At 41.6% G+C, this 22,181-nt stretch overlaps 1 protein-coding gene across 2 annotated transcripts in view; it reads right to left on the reverse strand.

Annotated features, from left to right (window-relative positions):
• Positions 1-22,181, reverse strand: part of pcca (propionyl-CoA carboxylase subunit alpha) — a 489,189-nt gene that overhangs the window by 191,595 nt on the left and 275,413 nt on the right. For both annotated transcript variants that reach the window (XM_063048382.1, XM_063048383.1), the window contains exons 17-18: positions 3,065-3,175; positions 2,177-2,282 (exon numbers count right to left, since the gene is read on the reverse strand). In XM_063048382.1, coding sequence (XP_062904452.1) covers positions 2,177-2,282; positions 3,065-3,175 — 217 coding nt within the window. The remainder of the gene's footprint in view (positions 1-2,176; positions 2,283-3,064; positions 3,176-22,181) is intronic.

A 22,181-nucleotide genomic window follows, 5' to 3' on the forward strand; every position in this document is an offset into this window, starting at 1 on the left:
ATGTCCTGGGTACTTTGTAGGCTAGTACCCAAGATGGAGCTGACAAAATGCTGGAGGAACTCATCAGGTCAGGCAGCATCTATGATTTTAAAAAAAAGTTCCAGTCAATGTTTTGGGCCAGGACCCCCAAAACGTCAACTATACTTTTTTGCATAGATGCTGCCTGACCTGCTGAGTTCCTCCAGCATTTTGTGTGTGCTGCTTGTAATTTTTGATATATTCCTCACCCCCGACCACTTTTATATAAGAGAAATATGTTTTAGAACATAAAACAGTACAGCATAATACAGTCCCTTAAGCCCATATTATGCTGACCGATTATGCTCCAAGATCAATCTAATACTTCCCTTCCACAAACCCTTCCGTTTTTCTTCATCGTGTTTTTCATCTAAGATTCTCTTAAATGTCCCTAACGTCTGCCTCTGCTACCAATCCTATCAATGTGTTCCATGCACCCACCACTGTGTAAAAAGCCTACCTCTGACCCTCCCCCCCCATAATTTACTCCAGTCACCTGTTTGTCCACTCTATCTATGCCTCTTATCATTTTATAAACCCCTATCGTCACCACCCATCCTCTTTTGCTCCAAAGAGAAAAGCCCTAGCTCATTCAACCTATAGTACCCTCATAAACCACGCTCTTCAATCCATGCAGCATCCTGGTAAATCTGTGCACCCTCTCTAAGCTTCCACACCCTTCCTATAACAAGGTGACCTGAACCCAACACAATACTCTGTATGTGGTCTAACTGAATATTTATAGAGCTGTAACATTACCTGCCGGCTCTTGAACTCAGTCTCCCAACTAATGAAGGGCAACACAACATATGCCTTCTTAACCACCCTATCTACTGTACTTGCTACACTTCCCTATACCTTCTCACCAGCAGTTCCAAGTTAAGAGGTGAGGCCAATATGGAAGACCACAGTGAAATAAGGCCACAAAACCATAAGCCCATTTCTCCAGCTCATGACCTCCCACAAGTATTGCGGCATCAGACGAAGAGACTCTGTTTCCTCTCCTCTCTATTTTCACCACATCAAAAAACACAAACATAACTGAATTACAAATGTTGGGGATGTAGAAGTTATAACCCGTAGTTCAATAATTCATCATTCCAAACCCAGGGGAAGTGAATGTGAAATCAATGTTAATAAAACCAAAAAAAACAAAGGAGAAATGTCTTTGCTCAAAGCACAGTGAGAACGCGATACGTGGGGTCCATGGGGAGACATTGCAGTGAAGGGAGCAAGGGATAAACACACAAAGGAGAAAGGGATGGGGAGAGGTGGGAGGAAGTTTGTGTGGAGTAGAAACATCAACATGGACCATTTGGGTCGACTAATGTTGTACACCTCATGAAATTGCAGAGACTATGAAAACTAATCTCACAGGGAATATTGAACAGCATCTGAATGACCTCATTACTGTGCATACTGCATGAGGGTAAAGCAACTATCCACTTAGAGACAGCTCCCAAAAGAATAATACAACTATGTGATGTTGACAAATGGTACCATCGTCAGTACAATATTCCATTTACAAATATGTAGTAACAGGCTAATCTGCCCCTATCCTCCTCCGCTTTTTATTAAATATTTGGCTTTACTTCAAGAAAACAGATCATCTAGTTAATGAAACCAATGTTTATCCTCCTCTCACTTTATATTATCTTGTCCACATAAACATATCCACTGCCCTTTTATTTTTTTAGGCTAATAATGGGGCGCAATGCTTTACAGTGAGAGCTGTAAGATTGAGTTCAATTCCCACCGCTGTCTGTAAGGAGTTTGTACATTCTCCCTGGGACTGTGGGGGTTTCCTCTGGGTGCTCCAGCTTCCTCCCATATTCCCAAAGGACATATGTTCAGGGTTAGATTTGTGGATACGCTATATCGGTGCCTGAAGTATGGTGCCACTTACAGACTGCCCAGCACAACCCTTGCTGATTTGATTTGATGCGAATGACATACACATGTTCTAATATGTGAAGAAATGGTTTTTAACAGAATTGTTGCAGTTCTGAATAGAATTTTAATTCATTTAATAAATAGTTCTTCCACCATCCAACAAGAAATCAGCGGAATTCCAATATACCCTTTAAAATTCTGTATTGGTGATAGAGGGCAGCTTCAGGCATGAGTGTAGAACTGTCACATGTCACAGATTTCTCACCTTGTAGAACTTCGGAGGAATCGCTGAGCCTTCAGCTGAGAAGCTACGTAAATTGATGCGGCTGTAGCCAGCAGCTCCTTGTGCTCAGAATCCAACAGCTTATGTCCTGTAGGGAGAGAAGCCTTGAATAGAATGACACAAATTGGACAATACAGCAACAAGTTCTTCAGTCCCATACATCCACGTTATTGTTCCACACAAACTTCACCAACCTTTACCTCACCTAATCAGCCTCCCCTTCAATTCCTTTCACCCACTGTGTTTATCCTTAACTGTGTCCACACCATTTGCTTCAAATTCGTCCTGTGTATCTTTTACCCAAGCTTGTACCCCTCCTCCTTTAACGATCCACTCAATTGAATCTATTTTCTCCATCTACTCTGCCTACATTGTCATGATTTTGTACACCTCTGTGAAATCCCCTCTCACTCTTCTTTGCTCCAGGAGAACCACTCCAGGTTTCCTAATCTAACCTTGCAGCTGAGACTTCCCATTAACACTCCTCAACAAAGATCACTGAATAGCAATCTGGAGTGGAGTTCTAGATTGAGAACTCTTTTGGGCATAAGAAGAACTTTGCGCTTCTGCTTTGATCAACAGCCTTGCATTATTTCTTTTGGAATTTAACAATTCCTTAACCTGCTGAGTTCCTGCACCAAATTGTTTGTTCCTCCAGATTCCAGCATTAGCAATCTCCTGTGTCGTATGTTTACGTTGTTCTTGCAGCTGCAAAACTCTTAAGGATGTCAAGAGCTACACTCTGAACCAAAATTATTTCAAACAATCTGAAAAGCAAACTGATTGAATATATTACATCCAAAAAAATAACATGAACCTATTGCTCCAAGAGAAACCTGTCTTAAGTGTATTGAATCTTCAGTGACAAACCTTTGAAACCATCGGGGTAGACTTCTGGAAGGAAATTTGTAGTGATGTCTCCTTTAACAAAGCGTGGGTGAACTATAACCTCCCGGAGCAGGGGAACATTGTGAGTCACTCCTGGAAATGAGAAGGAAATGTGTTATAAAGGACCTTGGGCACAATTTATATTACCTGGAGTAATCATTATATCCCTTACTGTGGGAATACCTACCTGCAGTACCCTTACTGCATATTTATCTGCCAGACAAAAATAACTTCTAACTGCAATAGTTTTGAAAATCCTGATCCATAAACATTTATCTATTTTACACAACAGTAAGGGACACTAATTAATGCGAGAAAGTAGCTCCATCTTGAATTAAGACATAAAAATGAAGCACTATCTGCCCTCATAAACAGACTAAAGCATTCCACAACAAATATTAAAAAGCAGGGTAATTCTCCTCAGGAACTTGGTCAATATCTCCTCAACCAACACCATGAAAATAAAAATTGTCTGGTCATTATCACTCATGTGGGAGCTTTTTCTGCATAAATTGGCCACTGCTTTTCCTATATTACTATACTTCAAAAGGACTTCATTGGCTGTGGAATATCATAGGATCATGCAGGCACTGGAGAAATCCAAGTCTTCCTTGATTTTCAACCCTTTGAGCAACTTCAGAAATAGTTTATAATACTACTTCTGTTTGTTCTATTCAGCTGAGAAATGTACAGGCAATGAACATTCACAATCCATCTAATATCAACAATTGCAGAGGCAGTTCAGTTAAATCACAGTTAATGTTTTAATTGCATTGTTTTCTTGAAGTGAGATTGAAAGGTCAGGTAGGTATCTTGAGCAGAAGGTAAGGGAGAGTTGGTTGTTCAGGACTAAAATGGGTAAATTAGTAGGAATTGAATTGTGAGGGACCTGAGACAGTGGACAGAATAATCTACAAGGAGATGTAATGGTTTCTAATCTTTTGCAATGGGATATTTCCTTCTACTTAGGAAGAGTAACATCGATTTAAAGCTCTTACACAAAATATGGTGTGAGGGACATGGGAAATAATCCACCATGCAAAGAACTGTTTGTTAAAGCAGCCAATATTTAGCCTCACAGAAGTTAAAATGGAGATCACTGCACTTTTTCTTTAAAGGATTGAGTAACTCAACATTCAGCACAGAGTAAATCATAGGGGGAGAGCAAGGCATTGGAATTAATTCTAGGTTATTACAATCAAGATTCCCCACATGTTTGATGGGAGAATTTGCTCGCCATCCTCTGTGCTGCCATCTTCTATGGCTCTGAGAAAAGTTGTGGGAGCTCTTCTAATATCACTGCTTGACCAAGACTGATCATGCTCAAAAGAGAAATCAAATGTGCTGAAGTTTCTTTCACAGCAACCAACTGATCTGTAGAGAGATGGTCCTCGACAACATTGGCCAGGGATTTGAATTTCTCAGTTGATTACCCAAAAGAATTACAAATCAAGACCTGCCACTTGCATCCTGCATCATTCCAGGTACAATGTCAAGTACAGAGTCGACACTTCAATAGTAGCGAGAATCTCTGATAGGTAGACAATATTAAAATAAATCAAGGATGGCTCTTTGAACCTAAATGAATAAATCATCTTCACTACATTAATCAATAAAGTTTCAAGCTCATAATTTTACAGCATTACTTGAAAGGAGTCTTCAATATGAATATCATCAAAGGTATCGGTCTCATAAAAGGCTGTCTACCATAAATAAATCATTAGAATGTAAAATATGCAAGTCGAGCAGTTGTAGATCCCATGTATCTACATTTCGCTGCAAAGAGGGTTTCAAGGGGCCTGGTAAGTGAAATAAAATGAGTCTTATGTTACAGTTCCACCAAATTTGGGGGGAAAAAAACAAGGCAAAATAGGGCAAGTCAACTTGTCTTCACTTTGTCGAATAGCACGTCACAAGTGTTGGATGTGAGGTTCATTTTGACCTCAGCCAAAGTTCACAAGGTCCACATCTGTGTGTGAAAAGCTGCCAGGCTGAAGAATGATGACCCACAAGCTGCCTTCTTCTGACTACCTGCTGCTTCCAAAACATTGCCGAGACATTAGCCACACACTAACAGGATCAAACAGAGGCCAAATAGCCATGCTTATTTTCAATCGTGTGGTGTTGCAGCTAAAAACAAAACCAGATTTTCTTCATACTTAACGGAACTGGGTTTAGGCTAGAGCTAAAATCCAGCGAAAGTGCTTCCAATATTTTGCTGAATGCCTTCTCTTGGGAGAGCAATGTCATTTACAATCTATGAGATCTTTACCTTAGACAGCACCATTCAGCACCCATGCAATACATACACCAGACTAGGGGGCAAACTAACCCAACAGTAAACTTCTTCCATGACAAACAAACACTGGAATAGATGCCGGACCATATGTGGTGAGCTAACTTTGATACTCCATTTTAACTGCAGCTGCCACTCACTGAAGGGTCTAATCTGGATATAGAATGATCAGTGAAAGGGACTCAATTGCAATGACTATAATCTTTGCACTGTTTTGTTATTTTGAGCTCATTGATGTGTTTACTGTAAACACATGGGATTCTGAAGATGCTAGAAATCCTGAGTAACACAAATAAGACTCTTCATTCCTTTCCACACATGCTGCCTGACCTGCTGAGTACACACTTTGTGTGTATTTATTGTTGTTTATTACTTTGTGTGCTGTTTACTCTGTGAGCTTAATGTGAGCAAGGAATTTCAATGCACCCTGGTGTGTATGACAATAAACTAACCTGAGTGCAGAAGGAGTTACACCCCAACAGAGGCTAACTTAATAATGAGGTGGTGATTTGTTGAAATTCTCTACCCAGGTTGCTGTAGAGTCTCTGTTGCTGAGTATATTCAAGTCTAAGGCTACATCCACACTTGACTGGATAAATCTGTAACCGAAGCTTTTCCTCTTCGCTTTGACCCTCCGTCCACAGTGAACGGCATTTTCTTCCCCCAAAAAAAGGAGCTTTTCTAAAACACTCTTCAGAGTGTTTAATTCTGAAAACGACAGTTGGCCGTTGTAGTGTGTACCAGGTAAACAGCTGATTTTAAAAACGCTGTCATGACGTGCCGGAACAAATAGTGGTGGCACCGTGGCATTTCATCGTTTTCTTGAACGCAACCTCCAATACCACAACAACAATATCTGACGGTAGATGTGTAACAGCCTAATGTAACATTGTATGGAAATATAAGATAGCACCAATGCAAACATGTTTTATACATTTAACATAATAAAGGCATCCGTTAGTCTTGCGAGACCATGGATCTGCGCCTGGAAAGTCTTCACTCTCCAGGGCGTAGGCCTGGGCAAGGTTGTATGGAAGACCAGCAGTTGCCCATGCTGCAAGTCTGCCCTCTCTACGACACCAATGTTGTCCAAGGGAAGGGCATTAGGACCCATACAAGTTGGCACCAGTGTCGTTGCAGAGCAATGTGTGATTAAGTGCCTTGCTCAAGGACAAAACACATTCCCTCGGCTGGGGCTCAAACTCACAACCTTCAGGTTGCTAGTCCAATGCCTTAACCACTTGGCCACGTGCCCACACACATTTAACAAGGTGCTTTATTAATGCTTGTGCAAACATTCAATAGATGCAATTGTCACTTTTGCCCAGTAACTCGTTTTATTCCACATGTTAAATACAGCAAAATAATACACAAAGACATGGCAAAAGTAAAGGCAAATAAATGAGGTAACGATTTGTCAAGTAGGGTGCCGTGCACAATCCTGATTTGATGGAGACGGACGTGAGAGCATGAAGGAACATCTGGTGAAACTTCTGAAATGCCTGCTTCGCTGCCGCTGCTACTGTGTGGTCCGAAATCTCTGGAGGGGAAGGCCCCGAGTCCTCGACTTTGCTTGTTGCTCGGCGGCCGGGGTGGGGTCGAAGTGCTCGGCAGAGAATGTTGCTCGGTGTCGAAGGACTGGTCGGAAGCTCGAAGTTTTCGGACGGACTCAGAGTCTGCTGCGGTCGGGTGCTTCCAATGGTGCTGCATCGGCAAGTTTGCAGCGCTTGGAGGTTCATGGTGGGGAGAGTTTCTCACTTCTACCGTCTGCGTGAGATGATGAGGCTATCGGGACTTTGAGACTTTTTTTTTTAACCGTGCCCATGGTCTGCTCTTTATCAAATTACGGTATTGCTTTGCACTGTTGTAACTACATGTTATAATTATGTGGTTTTGTCAATTCTAGTTTTGGTTTGTCCCGTGTTTCTTGTGATATCATTCTGGAGGAATATTGTATCATTTTTTAATACATGCATTTCTAAATGACAATAAATGAGGACTGAGTGTCCTCATAATCTAATCTAACAGCAAATTTCACTCTTGCCCAGTAACTAGCCTTATTGCATTTAGTTGTAGCTGTCGTCCCTTTCATCAGTGAAGAGACTATGGCTGTAGGAAATGTTTCTGGATTAACGTACACCAAGTCTTTCATTTGGCAATTTCCTTTCAAGTTTTTCTAGTCTGTATCTGGACAAACGCACACCAAGTCCTTCATTTCGTAATTTCCTTTTAAGTTTTTCCAGTCTGTAACTGGACAAACGTACACCAAGTATACCGTTTCCTCTTTGCTTGTTTTCTGTGTGTCTTGCACATGCCCAGTAGAAGGGGATTCACCCAAATACCCGTTTTAATGAGGACGGAGGTATTTTCAAAAATGCCTGGTGTGGACGCCTATCATTTTTACGCAAAACTGGCATTTTCAAAATTATCCGGTCTAGTGTGGACGAAGATTAATGACATTTAAAGATTAAGGGCAGCTTGCTGTTCTCAGTGTCGGATGTGGGAGGTCCTGGAGTCTCCTAGCCTCCCGGACGTCCACATCTGCGTCAGGTGCGCCGAGCTGCAGCTCCGAAGGGACCGTGTTAGGGAACTGGAGCTGCAGCTCGACGACCTTCGTCTGGTCAGGGAGAGTGAGGAGTTGATAGAGAGGAGTTACAGGCAGGTGGTCACACGGGGGCCACGGGAGGCAGACCAGTGGGTCACGGTTAGGAGGGGGAAGGGGAAGAGTCAGGTACTAGAGAGTACCCCAGTGGCTGTACCCCTTGACAATAAGTACTCCTGTTTGAGTACTGTTGGGAGGGAACAGGGGGGACAGCCTACCTGGGGGAAGCAACAGTGGCTGTGCCTCTGGCACAGAGTCCAGCCCTGTAGTTCAGAAGGGTAGGGAAAGGAAGAGGAGGGCAGTAGTAATAGGGGGTCAGATAGGCGATTCTGTGGACGCAGTCAGGAGACCCGGATGTTAGTTTGCCTCCCTGGTGGCAGGGTCCGGGATGTTTCTGATCGCGTCCAAGATATCCTGAAGTGGGAGGATGAGCATCCAGAGGTCATGGTACATATAGGTACCAATGACACAGGTAGGAAAAGGGAAGAGGTCCTGAAAGGAGGATATAGGGAGTTAAGAAGGGAGTTGAGAAGAAGGACCGCAAAGGTAGTAATCTCAGGATTACTGCCTGTGCCACACAACAGTGAGAGTAGGAATGGAATGAGGTGGAGGATAAATGTGTGGCTGAGGGATTGGAGCAGGGGGCAGGGATTCAACTTTCTGGATCATTGGGACCTCTTTTGGGGAAGGTGTGACCTGTACAAAAAGGATAGGTTGCACTTGAATCCTAGGGGGACCAATGTCCTGGTGGGGAGATTTGCGAAGGTTACTGGGGAGACTTTAATCTAGAATGGTTGGGGGATGGGAATCAAATTGAAGAGACTAGGAGAGAGGAGGTTAGTTCACAAATAGAGAAAAGCTAGTAGACAGTGTGTGAGGGAGGATAGGCAGGTGACAGAGAAGGAGAGCGTTCAGATCGAAGATGTAGGGGAGAAGGAAGAAAAAGATAATAAAGTTGTTTGCACCATTAGGGATAAACAGAGTAAGAGGTGGAGAGTTTCTTAAATGCATCTATTTTAATGCTCAGAGCATTGTAAAAAAGGTGAATGAGCTTAGAGCATGGATTGATACCTGGAAATATGATGTCGTAGCTATTAGTGAAACATGGGTGCAGGAGGGGTGTGATTGGCCACTAAATATTCCTGGATTTTGTTGCTTCAGGTGTGATAGAATCGGAGGGGCAAGAGGAGGAAGTGTTGCATTGCTCGCCAGAAAAAATATTACAGCGCTGCTTTGGCAGGATAGATTAGAGGGCTCGTCTAGGGACGCTATTTGGGTGGAATTGAGGAAAAGGAAAGGTGTAGTAACACTTACAGGGTTTTATTATAGACCGCCTAATGGGGAGCGAGAATTGGAGGAGCAAATTTGTAAGGAGATAGCAGATATTTATAGTAAGCACAAGGTTGTGATTGTGGGAGATTTTAATTTTCCACACAAAGACTGGGAAGCCCATTCTGTAAAAGGGCTGGATGGTTTGGAATTTGTAAAATGTGTGCAGGATCGTTTTTTGCAGCAATACATAGAGGTACCAACTAGAGAAGGAGCAGTGTTGGATCTTCTGTTAGGGAATGAAACAGGTCAGGTGACAGAGGTATGTGTTGGGGAGCACTTCGGGTCCAGTGATCACAATGCCATTAGTTTCAATATAATTATGGAGAAGGATAGGACTGGACCCAGGAGAAAGGCTAACTTTGAGGAGATACGAAAGGATTTACAAGGAGTGGATTGGGACAATGTGTTTTATGGGAAGGATGTAATAGAGAAATGGAGGTCATTTAAAGGTGAAATTTTGAGGGTACAGAATCTTTATGTTCCTGTTTGGTTGAAAGGAAAGGTTAAAAGTTTGAGAGAGCCATGGTTTTCAAAGGATATTGGAAACTTGGTTTGGAAAAAGAGAGAGATCTACAATAAATATAGGAAGCATGGAGTAAAGGAGGTGCTCGAGGAATATAAAGAATGTAAAAAGAATCTTAAGAAAGAGATTAGAAAAGCTAAAAGAAGATATGAGGTTGCTTTGGCAAGTAAGGTGAAAATAAATCCAAAAGGGTTTTAACAGTTATATTAATAGCAAAAAGATAGTGAGGGATAAAATTGGTCCCTTAGAGAATTAGAATGGACAGCTACGTGCGGAGCCAAAAGAGATAGGGGAAATTTTGAACAATTTCTTTTCTTCGTTATTCACTAAGGAGAAGAATATTGAATTGTATAAGGTAAGGGAAACAAGTAGGGCAGTTATGGAAACTATGACGATTATAGAAGAAAAAGTACTGGCGCTTTTAAAGGAATATAAAAGTGGATAAATCTCCCGGTCCTGACAGGATATTCCCTTGGACTTGAGGGAAGTTAGGGGCTCTGACAGAAATATTTCAAATGTCATTAGAAACAGGGATGGTGCCAGAGGATTGGCATATTGCTCATGCGGTTCCATTGTTTAAAAAGGGTTCTAAGAGTAAACCTAGCAATTATCAGCCTGTAAGTTTGATGTCAGTGGTGGGTAAATTAATGGAAAGTATTCTTGGAGCTGATATATATAATTATCTGGATAGACAGGGTCTGATTAGGAACAGTCAACATGGATTTGTACATGGAAGGTCATGTTTGACAAATTTTATTGAATTTTTTGAAGAGGTTACTGGGAAAATTGACAAGGGTAAAGCGGTGGATGTTATCTATATGGACTTCAGTAAGGCCTTTGACAAGGTTCCACACGGAAGGTTAGTTAGGAAAGTTCAATCGTTAGGTATTAATATTGAAGCAGTAAAATGGATTCAACAGTGGCTGGATGGGAGATGCCAGAGAGTAGTGGTGGATAACGGTTTGTCAGGTTGGAGGCCGGTGACTAGTGGTGTGCCTCAGGGATCTGTACTGGGTCCAATGTTGTTTGTCATATACATTAATGATCTGGATGATGGGCTGGTAAATTGGATTAGTAAGTATGCAGATGATACTAAGATAGGTGGAGATGTGGATAATGAAGTAGGTTTTTAAAGCTTGCAGAGAGATTTGGGCCAGTTAGAAGAGTGGGCTGAAAGATGGCAGATGGAGTTTAATGCTGATAAGTGTGAGGTGCTACATTTTGGTAGGACTAATCAAAATAGGACATACATGGTAAATGGTAGGGCATTGAGGAATGCAGTAGAAAAGAGGGATCTAGGAATAGTGGTGCATAGTTCCCTGAAGGTGGAATCTCATGTGGATAGGGTGGTGAAGAAAGCTTTAGGTATGCTGGCCTTTATAAATCAGAGCATTGAGTATAGGAGTTGGGATGTAATGTTAAAATTGTACAAGGCATTGGTGAGGCCAAATTTGGAGTATTGTGTACAGTTCTGGTCACCAAACCATAGGAAAGATGTCATCAAAATAGAGAAAGTACAGAGGAGATTTACAAGAATGTTACCTGGGTTTCAGCACCTAAGTTACAGAGAAAGGTTGAACAAGTTAGGTCTTTATTCTTTGGAGTGTAGAAGGCTGAGGGAGGTATTTGATAGAGGTATTTAAAATTATGAGGGGGATAGGTAGAGTTGACGTGGATAGGCTTTTTCCATTGAGAGTAGGGGAGATTCAAACAAGAGGACATGAGTTGAGAGTTAAGGGGCAAAAGTTTAGGGGTAACACGAGGGGGAACTTCTTTACTCAGAGAGTGGTAGCTGTGTGGAACAAGCTTCCAGTAGAGAGGCAGGTTCGATTTTGTCATTTAAAAAAAAAGTGGATAGGTATATGGACAGGAAAGGAATGGAGGGTTATGGGCTGAGTGCAGGTAGATGGGACTAGGTGAGAGTAAGCGTTCGGCACGGACTAGAAGGGCCGAGGTGGCCTGTTTCTGTGCTGTAATTGTTTTATGGTTATATGGTTAAGGGAAGATCAGTGGCGCAGAGGCAAAAGATCATGGCTGAGGGGCAGATTGGTCTTCTGCTGTTATTTCTTGTATATCTTCAATTGCAAGGCCCTAAACCTTTACCTCCTTTATGATGCATATCAAAACATTGTTTCTTTGACCAAGCTTTTGGTCAGCGGCCCAGTATCACCATGTGGTTCAAAGTTGATTACTTTGTTTGTTGACTTTTTTGCTGCATTGAAGACTTCAAACAAATATTATTGATACAGAATGAATTTTTCATGAGTAGGTCTGAGGGTAGGACAAGGCATAACAACAAACTATGTTAGTTCTTCAACTTCATTAAGGCTTCACCAACTGTAATCACTCCAAGTCTGACTTCCACTCTCTATAGCATTCAGATTCAGATTAGCTTACTGCAATATACACCAGGGTGCAATGAAATTTCTTGCTCACGTGAAACTCATAGTAAATAGTATACATGCTAATAACAATAAATACAGAGACAAGCACAGAACAAAAGAATGGGACAAAGATTGCAGTGCAATCTGAAGAACTCCAAAAAGAAATGCAAAAGTGACTTTAATGGATGAAGTAGAATTGGGAGTCAGAGACAAGGCAGCACCACTGGGAAGCGATTGTGAAAGAGATAATTGGTGCAGAAGTTTGATAGCTGTGGGGAAGAAGCTGCTCTTTAGTATGGATGTCTGGACTTTCAAGCTCCTGGTAGAAGAGAGAAAAGGGAATGCCCAGGGTGGCAAGTTTCCTTGACAATCCTTCCTAAAGCAATGTTCCATGAAGATGGACTGGATAGAAAGAAATGACAAGCCTGTGACAGCCTGGCCTGTATTTAGAAATCTTGGCAGCTTTCCTCAATCCAGAGCATAGCAGCTGCTGAAATGTAATCTGTCAGGATACCTTCTATTGTACTCTTAGACATGCTGAAAGAGGCTCCTCATGGACATGCCAGTACATCTCGGAAGATGAAGAAAGTATATACGTTGGTACACTTTCCTGATCACTGCATTAGTAAGGAGTCATTGGTGACATGCATGCCTCTGAATTTGATATCCTTTCCCTTACCTATACAATAGCCCCTCTGAGCTAACTAATGTAGACTGCTTACTCAAAGTTGTAGCAGGTCTCACAATTCTCCTGCAATCCTTTATTTCTTCTACTTCTGGTTCTTGCACTTAAAGCTTTTTTGATCTGTATTTACCCAATTTTTTCCTATATGTATCTGATTGAAAACCTTCCCAATTGTGCAGAACACTCACATTCAGGATGGAGTCCCACTTCACACCCTGCCTGACATTACAAAACGATGGAGCAAATCATGTTGGAAAATGGAGTTCTAGCCGATCCAAGTTTCTGTCAAAGACAGTGAGAAGATTCAGCACTCCCTGGGACTACAGTTAGTGAAATGGGTCATGACTTTTTGGATAAGTGACCAAGCCAGGCACTATTTGGTTGAACTGAAGTTGAACATATTCCTGAGAGAACTAATACATTCAGTTTTGGTCACACTACAGGAAGAATGTAACAGCTTGAGGCTTCAGAGGAGATTTACAAGGATATCAACAGGATGGAGTGGTTTAGTTATCAGCAAAGACAGGCTCAGCTGGGGTTGTTTTCATTGGGAAAGACACGGCTGCACAAAATTTTAACTGAGGTATAAAAAAAAATTACAAGAGGTAAAATGGGGTAACCAGGGTGGATTCTCCAAAGCAGAGAGGTCAAAATCTAGTTGGCACAGATTTGAGTAATAGGTACAAGGATTACAGCGGAGTTAAGGAACAAAATAATCTTTAGAGCAGCTGCAGGAATTTCAACTCACTGCAGAAAACAAGGTTGGGGTGGTACCTTATTAATTTTATAATCTACCTGTCTGAGCACATGCAGTGCAGCAACCTACAGAGCTACAAGCTGAAAGCACAGATAAAGATGAGATTAGTCTGAATAAACTCTCTCTTGATTGACAGGGATATAATGGGCTGAATGGACATATCAGGTTCTGAAAATTTCGCAGATTCTAAAGTAACAGACCAGGAAAGTGATTTGTTTAGTTTTTTTAAAATTCTGGTCTTTCACTTTCAAATGTCACCAAGTTACTCAAGTGCAGCAATTGTACCGAACCTTGGCATTTCTTATTTTAACAATACCTGCCAAACATTTGAACATTTAACCAAATCAAACTGTTCAGGTCAGATTGGATTACCATTAATTCCTTTTAAAACACATCCATGACATTGATATTCAGACAATATTAGATGAAGGTTTTCTTTTGTTGTTTCAATCCTGTTGTGCAGAAATTGAGACTCGAGCTCAATCCAGGATACAGAACAGCAGGCTCCTGAAATCATTGTGATGCTCACCAATGATTTTAAACATTAATATTAAAAGACATAAAGTTTACCAGAGTGTTATAATTATTTTATGCTGTCGTCTGAATATTATAATCTTTGAAGAATATGCCTTAAACACTGATCCCCAAAGGACTATTTCTTCAGCAAAGCATTGCTTAAGCTGTTTGTCTTGCACATAAAACCTTTTGTGGCTTGTGCAATTAATGTACAAGGGGATCAGTAAGCTAACACGAGGAATGAGTGACATAGACATCTAAAGCTATTTTTTGTTTGATCATACCTAGATATGAAGTATTGGAGAATTACACGGAGGTTGTTTATTCATTTTGCCTATACTGACTCTGAAAACAGTATGTTATAAATCCTGTTCCCTCTGCAGCCTTTTCTGAAGCCTCATACATTTTTCCACTTATTGGGAAGTCATTACTGAATCTGCTTTCAACACCTTTCTAGCATAAAAGTGATTCTTTGTTCTTGTTCTTCTGCCCGCCTCCTCTGGTCACCACCTTTGCTACCATGGAACATTTCCCCTTTTTTCCTTGATCAAAATTCCTTGTGATTTAGAACACCCCAGTAAATCTCCCCTCGACTCCCTCTGCTCTAAGAACCAGCCCTTCGATGGAACTGAACTCCCTCATTCCTGAGATCATTCTAGTAAATCCTCTCTCAAGGGCTTTGAATAGCACCTAAAAGGCACAGTCCAGAATTGGTCCTAACCAGTGGTTTACAATGGCTCTGCAAAATGTTCCTGCTTTTGTACCTTTTACAAAAGCTCATAGAAATAACACACCAATGGAGAATCAGAGAACAGTATAACATTAGAAAAGGTTATAAAGGCCCATTAAATCTTCACCAGATTTTTTTGCACAGCAATCCAACTGGTTCCACTCCCCTGTCTAAATAGCCCTGCAAAGATCTCTTCTTCACGTGTTATCGAGTTCTTTTTGCAATCGCATTCTTTAGTAACCTCGGCCAACCCAATCCAACAGTTCTTTACAAATATGAACCACACACATTTTTTTCTGATATCGACTTTGGTTTGCTTATTAAGCACTTTAAATGAGGTAAGTATTAGAAAATGTTTCTCTGTACAAAACATTCATTATTTTAAAATTAGTCATCAAGTTTCCTCCCAGTTTTCTCCACCTTTTGGAAAACAACCCCAACTTCACCAGTCGCTCTATGTTAAAAGAAAACCCTCACAGATATGACCACAGCAGTAAATCTCCACAACCTCTCGAAGGACTTGACATCCTTCTGAAGTAAGGGCCCAGAACTAGAATATAGAACATACAGCAGTACTAATTTATTAGGGTTGTGCCGACTCAAATAAATTCGTAATTAAATGACCAACTGAACTAATTCCCTCTGCCTACACAATGTCCCTATCCTTCCATTTTCCTCACATTCATGTGTCTCCCTGAACGTTTCTTAGAAGTCCTTAATGCATCTGCTTCTACTACCACCCCAGGCACCCCCCGGCTCTCTGTGTCACAAGCTTACTCCTCACGTCCTCTCACCTTAAATGTATGCCCTCTGGTGTTAGACATTTCAACCCTGGGTTAAAGATACTGTCTATCTACCCTATCTATGCCTCTCATAATCATATAAACCTCCAACAGGTCTCCCCTCAGCCTCCACTGCTCAAGAGAAAACAAACCAAATTTGTCCGAATTCCCGTTGTAGCACCTGCCCTCTAATCCAGGCAGCATCCTGGTAAACCGCTTTGGCATCTTCTCCAAAGCCTTAACATCCTTCCTATTTTGGGGTGACCAGAAATGTGTGCAATACTCCAGATGCAGCTTAACTAGAGTTTTATAACACTGCAATTTAACTTCCTGACTGTTGAACTCAAAACCTCAACTAATAAAGGCAAGTATACCATATAAATTCTTAACCACCTATCAACCTATGTAGCACCCTTTCAGGGTGCTATGAACTTGAACCCTAAGATCCCTCTGCTCATCAACACTTAAGGAACTTGGTGTTAACAGTGCACTGTTTCTTTACATTTGACCTACCAAGGTGCAACATTACACATTTGGCGGGGTTAAACTTAATCTGCCATTTTTCTGCCCACTTCTGCAACTGACTTATATCCCACTGTATTCTTTCTGGGGTACAACTAATGCTTTATAAGGTTTTAGCATAACCTCCTGACTTTTGTACTCCTTACAATTCTATCAACTGATTTGTTAACAATCATGCCAGTCAAAGTTTGTGCACCAACCAGCCTGGGTCTTAATGTTGCATCCACTCTACAGTTGCATTAGTGACCATATATTGTAATTCCTCATTCCACCAATGAAACACACATCTCACATCCTTGTGTAATATTCAATTTGCCACATGTCTATCCCCTATGAACGTTTTCATAAAGTCTGTCTTTTTTCATCTTTCTCATTTTTAAAAGATTTGTGCTCTCCAGATCTAGGATTTTAACCAAAATGCAGTGGTCCTAATGGTAAATTCACATGTACTGCTCCCTCCAAACAGTTGCATTGATGTTATCATATGAAGAAAGCTTGCCAGACGCTCTACTTCATTAGGACTTTGAGGAAATTTCATATACCACCAAAGACTCTTGCAAATTTCTGCAGATGTACTTTAGGAAGCACTCTGAACGGCCGCATCACAGCCAGGGATGGGGCCTCCAATGCACAAGGTCGCAAGAGGCCCCAGAGTGTTGTAGACTCAGCCAATTCCATCACAGGCACAACCTTCCCCGCTATCAAGGACATCTTCAAAAAGGTGGTACATCAGGAAGGTAGCATCTATCAATAAAGATACTCACCATCTGAAACATGACCTCTTTACGTTACTACCATTGGGAAAGAGGTACAAAAGACCCACACTCAACATTTTAAAAATAGCTTCTTTCTGTCTACTATAAGATTTCTATGAACACTAATTCATTATTCATCTTTTGCCCTATGTACAGTAATTTTATGTCTTGCACTGTTCTACTGCCACAAAACAACAAAATTCCATGACACCAGTCAGAGGGATTTTAATGAATATGAGGTTAGCATAGAACAGGCTAATGTGCTGGAGCATGTTGAGGTTAAGAAAGAGGCACTGTTGGAAGCTTTAAAGAAGATTAGGATAGATAAATCCCTAGAACCAGATGGGATATACCCCAGGCTACTCGAGGAAGAAAGGGAAGAGATTGCTGCACTTTTGACAATGATCTTTGCAATAACAATAACCACAGGAATAGGACCAGAAAACTGGAGAAATGCAAATGTATTCCATTAGTTCTAGAAAACTAATAGGGATAATCCTGAGAATTATAGACCAGTGAGTCTTAAATCAGTGGTGGGCAAGCTATTTCAGAGGTTTCTTAGAGGCAGGATATATAAGCATTTGGAGAAGCATAGTCTGATTAGGAACAGTCAGCATGGCTTTGTGGGTAACACACATCAAAGTTGCTGGTGAACGCAGCAGGCCAGGCAGCATCTCTAGGAAGAGGAGCAGTCGACGTTTCAGGCTGAGACCCCTCGTCAGGGCTAGTCGAAGGGTCTCGGCCTGAAACGTCGACTGCACCTCTTCCTAGAGATGCTGCCTGGCCTGCTGCGTTCACCAACAACTTTGATGTGTGTTGCTTGAATTTCCAGCATCTGCAGAATTCCTGTTGTTTATGGCTTTATGGGTGGCAGGTTGTGCTTTATGAGCCTGATTGGCTTTATTGAGGAAGTGACAAAACAAATTAAAGAAGGAAGAGCAACGGATGTGATGTATATGGATTTTAGTAAGGTGTTCAACAAGGTTCCCCAGAGAAGGCTCATTCAAAAACTCAGGAGGCATGGGATCCAGGGAAACATGGCTGAATTTATGGAGAAAATTCTGACTAAGGGTCTATGACTTGTGATGTTCTGCAAGGATCTGTTCTGGAACCTTTACTCTTTGTGATTTTTATAAATCACTTAGATGAGGAAGCGGAAAGGTGTGTTAACAAGTTTGCAGATGAAATGAAGTTTGATGCTGTTGTGAATATTGTTGTAGGACTATGTGCTGAAAGTGTGGAATTTGCTCCCACAGGAACTGTTGCAATGAAGAGCATCCATGTACTTAAGTGAAAGCTGAATGAGTAGACAATAGAGAGTGAAGCAGAAGGACAAGTTGAAAGGGTGAGAAGGCAGCGGCTGGGAGGGCCTGCTAGCCCAAATGACTGTATTTTGTGCAGTGAACATCATAGGTTAGCATTACACTATTACAACACCAGCAACCCAAGTTCACTTACTGCCGCTGTCCCCAAGGAGTCTGCATGTAACCTGCATGGGCACCTCCGGGTGCTCCAATTTCCTCCCACATCTCAAAGACCTATGGGTTGGTAGGACATATAGGGCAGCATGGGTTCATTTGGGCTGGAAAGCTGTGTTGCATCTCTAAATAAATAAATAATATTATGGGACTTCTACTGCTCTCAATTTAAACAATGTTTTTCCATCTACTTCTACTACCGTCTGAGTAAAGGAACTCAGAGGTTCACAGCCATCAATGACTATAGTTTTCATTCCTTTTGATACAAGAACGAAGTGGCAGAACAAATTAAAGACACTCTGTTAGGGTTGTGTTCAATTCCTAGTTATATTAAGCACTTAATCAAATAAGCAAATTCATTATGCAGTGAAGTCCAAGTTAATCTACAATTTTTCCAATTTGCTTTCATCTGCAACATCAACATCACCCTACAGAGATCCAAGAGTTAATTCCAATCCTTTAGTGACACCTCGGAGTTACAAAGATATTAATGACTTTGGATGATCAATGGAGAAATCAGGAAGTTATAAAGGATTGTGTTTGAAGTAATTACACAAAAGACACATCCTTTGGTCTCAAAATGATGATCACAGCTCATTGACACTTTCCATTTTCAAAGTGAACTAATTAAAAAAGGATGCTAATTTGAGAATTATTTTGCTACTTTCCAATGACAAGAAACTGAGCGCATCTTTCTGATTATTACAAAAATCACCATGCAGTTGGTAAACAACAATCCAAATTAACTTGGGAATGAGAATTGTTTTCATTTTAAGTGCTCAATTACAGCAAATGTTTTAATCTTCAAGAGAACAGTATAAAGTTCTAGCATTATGTTGCAAAATATCAAATAGGATTGTAAAATAATTTGCTATTGATTTTTATAAAAGTTCCTAACCTGGGGTCTACAGACCTCTCGGATAATGGTAGGAGTCCATGGCATAAAAAAAGATTGGGAACCACTGGTTTAGCTAATGTGTAAAAGCAGTCCATTCAACATGATACCATTTCAACATCAAAGAATAGAATAATCACTTGAAAATTGTGCCAATTAGGGTTTTGGGGTGTGCCAGTTAGACCAAACTGCACACACTGGTGGTTCTGCCCCACACTATCCTGCTCCCAACCATCTCCATTGCCCCATCACCATTTCTGTCCTGTCTCTGCCACTTGTCATGGACCTCCAGGCAGAATACACCCCACCTGCTACCACATTCTGCCTTGGAAAGCCAATTCTGAATCCAAGCAGCCAAGTTTCCTTGGATCCCATGCCTCTTGACTTTCTAAAATGAACCTAATATGGGGAAGGTTGTCAAAGGCCTTACTAAAATCCATATACTCCATATCCACTGCTCTAGCTTCATTAACTTGTTCTGTCACTTCCTCAAAAAAAGTCAATCAAGCTCATAAGGCTTTGATAAAGCAATGCTATCACAAATCATACTATGTTTCTCCAAATGCTTGTAAACCTAGTCTTGAGGAAACCTCTCCAATAATTCACCTACCACTGATGTAAGATTCACTGGTCTATAGTTCCCAGGATTATTCATGTTACTGCTTGAACAAAGGAATAACGTTTGCCATTCTCCAGTCCTCTGGTACTGCTCTTGTGGAAAGTAAGGACAATGCAACAATCTCTTCACTCGCTTCTTGGAGTAAGTAATCAGAGGTACATCCCGTCCGGCCCCGAGGACTTATCTAACCTAAAGTTTTTTAAAAGTTCCAACACTGCCTCTTCCTTAACCTCAACATGTTCCAGCACATTAGTCTTTTCTACTCTGACCTCACATTCATCAAGGTCCCTCTCACTGGTAAATACTGAAGCAAAGTCTTTATTAGGACATTCCCTACCTCCTCAGACTCCAGGACAAGTTTTCTCTTTAATTCTTAATCAGTCCTCCATCACTCTAGTCATCTTCCTGATCCTCACATAGTTTTCCCTAATCCTACTAACTAAGGCATTCACAAGTTCCCCTTCTAGCTCTCCTAAGTCCCTTCTTAAGCTCGTTCCTGGCACCTTATAACTCTCAAGAATCCTGTTCAGTCTCTGCTTCTTTAAACTTAATTATTCTTCATTCTTCCTCTTGACTAAATATAATACCTCCCTTCTCAACCATGGTTTCTTTCCTTGCTTCAGTGGGACAAACCTATCCAGAACCCCAATGGAAGTGCTTCCTAAACAACCTCCACATTTCTATTGTATATTTCCCTGAAAACATCTGTTCACAATTTGCACTACAAAGTTCCTTCCTAATAGCATCATAATTTTCCCTCCCCCAATTAAATACTTTCCAATCTGCCTCCTCCTATCCCTGTCAGGGAGTTGCGCTCACTGTCTCTGAAGTACTTGGCCACTGAGAGATCTGTCACATGACCAATTTTATTGCCTAGTACTAGATTCAGTATGGCCTCTCCTCTAGTCTACATATTGTGTCAGGAATGCTTCCTGGACACACCTACCAAATTCAGCCCATCTAAATCTTTTGCACTAAGAGGTGCCAATTAATATTAGGGAAGTTGAAGTCACCCATGAAAATAACCTGGTATTTTTGTACCAAAATCTGCCTATTGATCTGTTCTTTGGTGTTCTTGTTGCTACTGGGGAGCCTATAGAGTACACCCAATATTCTGCAGATGCTGGAAATCCAGAGCAAGACACTCAAAATGTCAGAGGAACTCAGCAATCAGGCAGCATCTATGGGAAGGAATGAACAGTTCATGTTTGGGCTGAGACCCTTCTTCAGGACTGGAAAGGAAGGGGAAAGTCACCAGAATAAAAGAAGGTGGAGTGGGGGGGGGGGGGAAGAGGAAGGCTAGCTAGAAGGTGAGGATGAAACCATGTGGGTGGGAAAGGTAAAGGGCTGGAGAAGAAAGAATCTGACAAGAGAGGAAAGTAGACCATAGGAGAAAGGGAAGAAGGAGGGGCACCAGGGGCAGGTGAGGAGAAGAGATAAGAAGCTATGTGCTGATGCATGCTCTGTTTATCACCCTTCTTCCTGACATTTCTTGCACTAAAGTTTAAAAAAAAAACAACCCATCCAGCTGCATTTATGCCCTATCCATTGCCTATTGGATTGACCTTGACCAGTGGTATTGACCTCCCACATCATGAAGACCCTGGAGAGACTTGTTCTGGAGCTGCTCCGGCCTATGGTCAAGCCACACTTAGATCCCCTCCAGTTCGCCTGCCAGCCCCGACTAGGAGTTGAGGATGCCATCATCTACCTGCTGAACCGTGTCTATGCCCACCTGGACAAGCCAGCAAGCACTGTGAGGGTCATGTTTTTTGACTTCTCCAGTGCATTCAACACCATCCGCCCTGCTCTGCTGGGGGAGAAGCTGACAGCGATGCAGGTGGATGCTTCCCTGGTATCATGGATTCTTGATTACCTGAATGGCAGACCACAGTACATGTGCTTGTAACACTGTGTGTCCGACAGAGTGATCAGCAGCACTGGGGCTCCACAGGGGACTGTCTTGTCTCCCTTTCTCTTCACCATTTACACCTCGGACTTCAACTACTGCACAGAGTCTTGTCATCTTCAGAAGATGACTCTACCATAGTTGGATGCATCAGCAAGGGAGGTGAGGCTGAGTACAGGGCTACGGTAGGAAACTTTGTCACATGGTGTGAGCAAAATTATCTGCAGCTTAATGTGAAAAAGACTAAGGAGCTGGTGATAGACCTGAGGAGAGCTAAGGTACTGGTGACCCCTGTTTCCATCCAGGGGGTCAGT

Source organism: Mobula hypostoma, chromosome 5, assembly GCF_963921235.1.
Source record: "Mobula hypostoma chromosome 5, sMobHyp1.1, whole genome shotgun sequence".
Taxonomy (NCBI): Eukaryota; Metazoa; Chordata; class Chondrichthyes; order Myliobatiformes; family Myliobatidae; genus Mobula; species Mobula hypostoma.